Below are 8,466 nucleotides of genomic sequence, written 5' to 3' on the forward strand. Positions count from 1 at the left end.
CCAGTTGCTCCGGTACCATGTGGTTCCCAGATGCAGCACTGGGTTGCAGGAAACAGCAGGAGGCAACCTGGCCCCTGAGATTCTCTGTTGGCTCTGTGCAGTGCTGGCAAGGCCTGTCCAGCTCCTTCTGTGTCCTGCCGTCTCAGCTGTGCAGCTGGAACGTGGTGCTGGAGCGATGAGCTGGGGTGGGGGGAGGGGGAAATTGGGGATGCAACAGAAGGGCAGTGGTGGCAGATGGGGGGAAGTGGCTGTGAGTAGGAGCATGGGGCTGCGCTGAAGCCCTGGAGTCAAGATAAGCTGGAATACAGAAACAGGAGCAGCAGGAGCGTGGAGTCCAGGCTGGCAGGAGCACTGGCTATGGACAAATCCTCCCTCTTCACACATGCCACAACTCTCCCCACACACACTCACTTGCCCCCACAAACCCCATACCCACCCACACCACATATCCACACACACACCCACACCCTCCCCTACACCCCACATAACCACACACCCACAAACTGATACCCATCCACCCACACCCTTCCATAATATACAAGAGTAAGACTTCATTTTAAGCTATTGTACAAGCACCTCTATGTGCACAACACAAAAACATGCAAATCAGGACAAAAATATTTTTGGAAATCAAATTAAATGAATGTTGTAGTAGATGTTTGATTTTTAGAATATAATTTAGTATTTTTCTTGTTCCAACCCTTGCTGAAAGGGGTACTTCTTGGGGGGGCAAGGGAAGGGACTTCTAGTGGCAAAGGTCAGCTATAGGTGGGACTTCTGGTCCCAAGACAGTGACAAGGGGGGGGCACCTGTCAAGGGGTGGGGCTATCCTTGTGGCCCTCAATGGCTTGCCAAAACTCGGTAAGCTGCCCTCTGCCTGAGATAATTTCCCACCCCTGAGCTAGAGTGACTGATACTGGGGAAAAGAGAACCCCAGACAGAGCAACAGAGTCATCAATGGTACAAGCCCCAAAGACAAGATGAACATAGGTACTGTGAAAATGATTATTGGTTCTGTCTTCCCAAACAGCTAGACAACAAAGAAGTATGGAAGTATTTATTCATGTATTTATTTATTTGAAGTACTGGACATATTCAATAGTGTATCATTATTCAAGGGGGACATAGTAGACTTGGTTTAGTAACCATGTACCTTTTCCTTTGGTCAGAAATAGGTCTCAGGCCTCCCCTTTCATTATACAAGCCCCTCCCACCACTTAAGCACAGAGGCAACAATGTACAAGCACAAATAAACAGGTACACCTTTAGATCTAGTAGGAAAAAAGTGAGTTTTAGCCAGCAGGCACAGTAATAAGGACTGAAGATAAGCAGCTCTAAAATGGAGAATGCTGTACTTCATTTTAGCAATTCACAAGAAAGACATTTGCAGTTAACCATAGAAATGAACTAAGTCATAAGGAAAAAGCCTCTTTTTCATATCAACAGTATGTTCATAGCAAATCTAGATCTCTGGCAAAAGAAAAATATCACCATTCCAAGCTCCACCACCACTGGTAGCCCTTGCTGAAGCAGTTGGACCAACAGAAACTCTGGATAGGCCAGCTAAATCCCCTAAAATAGCTTAATTTCAGGTCAGAAAGCCTAATGGTTAGCTACAAGGGCAACAGGTTTGGGGAATTCAAACAGGAGCATGGCTCAAATATGAAAGGGAAGCTAGAACCTCAATCTGTTTGATACAGCACAACTTCCTTCACAAGTCACGGACGTTGAAAAGGCCATATGGCTCTAGTAATGGCAATACAGATCTATTTTTGGTTAATCACTTCTACCACCCACAATAACTGGGTTTACATTTGATCTTTCAATAAGGCTGTGTGTATTCAACTCCCATAACTTATTTTGTACTTACTCTCTGGCAGCCTTCTTCAACAATCTCCTCTTCCTTTGGAGCTTCTCCCAAAGGTTTCCTTTTACAAATGTATCCAAGTTTTTTTTCACATGCATGATCTGCCCAATACCCATCCTGCAAAATGGCAGAAGGAGAAAAAGCATAGAAATTAAGGGGGATTTCTACTCATTAGATCTTTGATGTTTAATTTAATGAATATTTATTTGTTGTAGTTATACAGAAAGAAAAACCTAGATCCATTATTTATTTAAAGCTTCTGCATTAAATTTAACTGTTTTCCTATTTCCTCCTCCTGCATTAAATGATCACCACAAGTTAGATCCATTTGGAGTACCACTTTCATCCCATGTGGGGAGCTCAAAAGGGCCAATGAGCCTATGGCAAACCTCCAACTGAAATACCATCTTGAAAAGTGGTGAAGTAGAATAATATCCAGAAAGGACTCAACAGTATCAGTCATCTGCCATGCCTGATGCATGAAATTCCCTGTCATAATTAATACTTGCTGAAGTCTGCTTCTGTAAAAGACATGTAAGAAACAGGTTACTGCTAAAAAGGCCAGAGATGCAAGCCAGATGTCCAGCCTATTGGCAAGCATTGCAATTTGCAGAAGTACAGCTCCAAGTATAACAGAGTTAGGTGTGTATTATCACCTTCATTTTTTATGCTTACTTATGAAGCGCTTACATTTAAGGAAGTTCTCAATTCCCTTAGTTACCAAAAAGCATTTCATTTCTTCAATTTATATTTTGTCAACACTAGTAAAGGCCATTAAAAGAAAGAAATATGCAATGGAAACTCTCCTCCACAATGAAAACAAGAAGAAAATATGCCAAGTCAGAAATAAAATGGTTCATAACAAAGTTAAAATATGGTATAAAAAGCCATATTCAAAAAATTTGCTATGAAATATCTGTCTTGAATGCAATAATTAAAATGGGCCAATCTTTTTCAGAAGCTGCTGTATTTATCTTTGCTTCCACTGGTTGCTTCTATTTTTAATTTTTAAAGGAAAGGGGCTGTTTTAGATCATGTGTAAATAAAAACAAATAATGGAACCCAATCCATTTACGTCAATGACAAAACAACCTGAATTTTGGTGATGTGGCCTTATAAATCATTTGCTAAATAGGCAGACCTCAAGAAGAGTGCAGATAGGATCAATCCAACTTCTGACTTGTTTCAGTTGTGATCAGGTATGGCCTGATCCTGAGAGGTGCAGAAACAGCAGTTTCCTCTGAATGATGGGAGCTGTGGCTGTTCAACCTGTTTTTATGGACCAAATTTAAACAAATAGCTCAGCATCTGTGTAACAGGGGGCTGTCCCGGGGTCAGTCATTACATTGGCCCACCCACCTGGATTGCTTGCCATGCCTTTGTTGTAACTAAAGTTGTTCCTGGGTGGGAGGCTGCTCATTCACTGGGGCATTGGGGCCTTATGCCCTCTAAACCTCAGGCCTCACTCAGTGGGCCCTGTCTCAGGCCGCCTTCTCTTGGCCTGGACCCCAAATCAGGCCCTCCTCAGTGGGCCTTGGCTCTTTGCTTATCTGTTGGGGTGTGTTCCCCTAGCCTTTCCCCTCCACGAGGTCACCTGCAAGGCAGCAGAGGCTGAGGCTTTCCAGCACCCCATACTCACATTTCACTGGGGAGGCACAGGTATGGCATTTCCTGGAGACTGCCCTGCCACAGGCAGCTCCACCACACCATCCAACCCCAGCAAGGTACAGTTTCAGGTCATACCGCAGGACCAGGAAACTCCTCCACCTCCATAGTCCCTAATCTGTCCTTCAGACTGTTCTGGGAGCAGCATATTTCTCACTGGACAATGTCATTCCTTTGGCTCCCTGCAGCAACTGCCAGCCCTGGTCTGAGGACCTAGCCTTATACCCAGGCTCCCCAACATCTCCACCAATCAGGCGACCTCCTAACTACCATGTAACTGCTTGACTGGTTCTTCTCCTACATGCAGGCTGCTTCCTGCTTGTTCAAACCCTGGAAAGTGACAAGCACAACCTGTGCTCTGCCACAACCTACAATTACAAAATGTGATAATTTTTTTTCCAGAGAAAGGTAAGCTCCCACAATCTCCAGAATAACTGCCTAGATTTTTGAGTGAGCTCAGCATATTGGGTTCTAAGGGGTTCCCCACCACCACCCTTTCCTTTCCTTGATAAAATAGCTGAGAAATGCCATTGGAGAGGAGTACATTTTTTCACATGATCACAGTTCTAGAAAAATACTTTCTTCCAACATCAGGCATCTGTCTCATTACTGACTCTTATCAGACCCTTATCTAAGCTGCTATTATATGCTGACCATGTCTATCACTGTATCAACCACACCACATTTTTTCAGGTGTGGGCCAGTAAACAATCCTTTTGAAAACAATCTGACGATGGCACCTACATAATCAACAGAGGCTTTTGTTAAGACAATGAATCCTTTATCTCATATATACAAATGTAGAATGCACATTCAATTAAGCTCTTACAATAAATTCATGCAATATAGCTAACCAAAAGGCCCAAGAGGTAGGATCTGTGGTGGGTGCAGAGATCCCACCTCAGGAACACAGCTGGGTATTCGTATCCCTCTGCTGTTTCCACCACGTGACGCGGGCCAGTAGGGGGTGCTCCTGCGTTGAGCCACCCACCTCCCTTACTTTTTTGGTCCTAGCAGCTTTGAAGAGATTAAGGTTCCTCCAAAAGATGAAATCTACAAATCTTTGGATCAGCAAAAGTTACTTCATACAGTAATATTCCCAACTCCCATTCTCCTGAGCAAAAAAGGTATAAAAAAGTTAATGTGAGAAGACTGTGACAGCTATAACTTTACCTTTCCTTTCATGACAACACAATCTTCTTGCCTATTATTTGCATGGGTTGGTTCTCCACGCAACCATTTAGTGTATGTCACAGGACTGCCATCACTCCATTCAAAATACATTTGAACCTTATTGTCATTCAGTCCAATCCACAGCTCATCCTTTGGCTCTAAAACATAAAAAAAATAAAGCAAGTTTGCCAACAATCATTTTAACAGTATGAACTCTCATCTCCTTTCTCGAGTTTAGACATTACGGTCAGGGGGGTTTAAAAAAAAACAGACACAGGAAGTTGTTTCCATGTTAGATAAACAATGGTGGCTGTTCCTCACATGTCCACTCTTATCGTCAGGAAAAGCTATCCCTTTTAAATGGTCGAGACAATCTAACCACAATAATTGGATCTCAGAATCAGATTCTGTAAATTGCTGTGGCCTAAACAAAAAGCCATTCAGAAAATTTTAATTAATAGCTTCTGGGCCCTTTTTTCAAAAGGATATACTGTAGGGCTGTGCAAAGCTTCAAGTGGCGATTCGATTCAGAGGAGATACAGCCCAATTCAGTGGCTGAATCTCTGAATCCAAACTGAATCAAGGGACCAATTAAAAGGTCCAAATCAATTCAAAGCTCTCCAAATCTTGAGAAAAGATTCAGAGAGTTTTGACGACTCAGACAGTTCCCGGTGTACTCTCCTTCTCTTCTGCTACTACCCTTCAATACAAAATATGAGAGATAAGAACCTAGAGTCTTTGTTGAGGCCAAGTTAAAACAATACAGTCTATGTATGAGTTTTATGATTTCACATTCAAGTTGGCTTTTAGGGTTTATTTGTTTATGGACAGCTACTCTGCTATCAGTGATAGAAGGTCCAGGGAGGTGAAAGAAAATTTAAAGAGAAAAAAGAAGGTATTAGAACATCTGTATGTTTCACCATCAGTGTAATATACTGCACTTTATCCTCAGAAAGATAATACAGATAAATGGGCATCTCTGAAACTGCATTTTTTTTTCTGTTGGTTGGTTTGTTCTTAAAATTTTCCACTCCAGCATGTCATCATAATGACTTTGATATCTAGTTGCACTGCCAAAGTATTTCCCAAACATCAAAGATTATATATTTTGTTTCAGTTATCCAGAGGGACACCCATCAGTGTCACAGGATATTCTCCAGTAATACTGATTTTTAAGACTTTGCTCAGCATAATCTGTCATTTATCATAATTACTGAGAAATATATTTAAATGCTATAGTTATAGGGATAGCAAGGTAAAATTGTAATCTGAAGTAAGCATACACCCCTGGAGAGACAATAACGTGATAGATATTTAAACAGCCACTGTATTACAGTACATCCTTGCTGCTAAGAACTGCCATGGACCTTGTGTGGTCTTTCACCAAGCCTACGCTCAAAGCAGCAGGTGTTTCCTCTGGCTTGGAACACTAAAAATGGGATACAACTGCCAAGATGTACATAGAGTCCTTCCTTCAATTAATATACAATCCAGGCAGAATGTAAACAGCTGTTGTAATACACTCATTGTAAATATCCTTTGCTAGTGATAGAAATATTGCTTTTTACCCATAATTTTCCATTGCTCTTGACCTTATATTTCACTAAACAATAGGCAACATTCACATGTTTCCCTAATACTATTTACTCTCTCTTTGCCTTATCACAGGACACAATAGTGTTCTCTTTTTTTCTCCCAATATCCACTTACACTGTCAGCCTCTAAAGGTTCAAGGTCACCATATCCAAACTCCCAAAATTATACCATCTTCAAAACCAATGACCACAATCAACATGAAAAAAATTAGCAAAGGCCTTAACAGTATCAATAGACAATGGGTCTTCATCAAAACATATTGCTGATGCATAATTCCACAAGCATGGATTTCTTATCTTCATACATGCTAATTTAACACTCCATAAAATTCAGTTGTCCAAGAATATTACATGCTAATTTAACACTCCATACAGCTGTCCAAGAATATTACTACGTAGCATTGTAAAAAGGTACAAAAAGCAGAAAAATAGTGCAATGGACAAACAATAATTTTATATCCAATTATATACCGAGCTTCTAGATTAATTTAAAAAATATACCTCTAGCATCAGTTAGAACAGAGAAAGGATTACAGTGCCATGCATGTGACAGGCCTGGCTTACTTGGGGACCATGTCTCTATACATTATCCAAGAATACTTTACTCTATGAAGAAAACATGGGTAAACCAAGAATGACTCTTTCAAGAGTCAGAGATCTTCAGCAGAAGTCATTAGGCTGTGGAACAATCTACTACGAATGACTAAGGTATATACCAGTCTATCAGCCTTTAGAGCAAAATACAAGTTACATCTCTTTGAAAAGAGTGAATCCACTGGTTGGCAGTGGCAGTGATCCCTCACAGTCAAGGATGATCATTCCCATGGGTCAAGTAAAGGGCTGTAAATGAGTAAATTGATCACTAAGACCACCAATCCTAGAGCCACAGACTCTCTGGCAAATGCCACAGGTTGTGGTTAAAGGGAGGATCAGACCATGGATTTCTTGGTCTTGTTTCCTTTACTTCTGTTGCTGTTGTTTTTCTGTTTCCTCCATGGCGAGATGGTTTTCCACAAAAAAAGATGTGCCTTCTCTCACAGGGCATCATCATGTAGCCTTGTCCCAGGTTAGTTCTTCCCAATTTTGTGGTGTCAATACCACATTTCTTAATGTTTGCCTTGAGGGTATACTTGAAGCATTTCCGCTGCCCCTGTGTGTCCTTTGTCCTTTACTGAGTTGGGAGTATAGCAGTTGTTCTGGTAAATGTACATTTGGCATGTGCACACAGTGCCTTGTCTACTGCAGCTGATGTTGAATAATCAATGCTTCCATACTGGTGGTGTTCGCATTGGTGAGGACACTGGCATTTGTGCAACGATCCTCTCACTTTATGCCAAGAATCTTTTGGAGGTAGCACAGGTTATGGTGTTCCAGGCTTTTCAGGTGGTCCCTGTAGGTCACTCAAGCTTCACAGCCACAGGGAAGAGTTGGGATTACCACAGCCTTATACAGTAGAAGTTTTGTTCAAGTCTGATGTTGCGATTGCTGAACATATGATGATACAGCCTTCCAAAGTCAGAGCTGGTACATGGGATTCTATACTGGATCTCCTCGTTGATGTTGGCCTTCTTTGAGAGATGGCTGTTGAGGTATGCAAACTGTTCAACATTCTCCATCTCCTGTCCATCAATGAAGATTTGCCAGGGAAGCTGATTGGTCTGGAGCAGGCTGGTGAAGCACCTTTATTTTTCCAATGTAAAGGGTCAGTCCCAGACACTGGTATGACTGACAGAAGCAGTTAAGGGCTGTTTGTAGGTCTTCCTCTGCATGTGCAACAACAACACAATTTTCAGCATACTGAAGATCCACAATGCCAAAGTAACTTTTGTTTTAGCACAGAGATGGGAGAGATTGAAAAGGTTCCCATCCATCCTGTACTCGATGCCAATGCCATGGGTCAGACGGTCACAGATGAGCATCTTGATGACTGCAAGAAAGATGGAAAATGTAACTGGTGCAATCACACAGCCTTGCTTGATGACAGTTCAAATGGCAAAGGGCTCCATAGTGGAGCCACTGCACAGGATGGGGGCAGTCATCTGGTCATGAAAGAGTCTTAGGATGGTGATAAATTTCTGTGGGAAGCCAAACTTTGATAAAATCTTCCATAGACCTTCACATTTAACATAGTTTCATAGTTTGTAGGGTCAGAAGGGACCTAAGCAG

At 41.8% G+C, this 8,466-nt stretch overlaps 1 protein-coding gene across 2 annotated transcripts in view; it reads right to left on the reverse strand.

Moving 5' to 3' along the window:
• LOC109291349 (macrophage mannose receptor 1-like) overlaps nucleotides 1–8,466 on the reverse strand; it is a 121,818-nt gene that overhangs the window by 72,576 nt on the left and 40,776 nt on the right. For both annotated transcript variants that reach the window (XM_019508330.1, XM_019508329.1), the window contains exons 8-9: nucleotides 4,706–4,863; nucleotides 1,871–1,984 (exon numbers count right to left, since the gene is read on the reverse strand). In XM_019508330.1, coding sequence (XP_019363875.1) covers nucleotides 1,871–1,984; nucleotides 4,706–4,863 — 272 coding nt within the window. The remainder of the gene's footprint in view (nucleotides 1–1,870; nucleotides 1,985–4,705; nucleotides 4,864–8,466) is intronic.

This window comes from Gavialis gangeticus, unplaced genomic scaffold (assembly GCF_001723915.1).
Source record: "Gavialis gangeticus isolate Ggan-Ray unplaced genomic scaffold, GavGan_comp1, whole genome shotgun sequence".
NCBI classification, from domain to species: domain Eukaryota; kingdom Metazoa; phylum Chordata; order Crocodylia; family Gavialidae; genus Gavialis; species Gavialis gangeticus.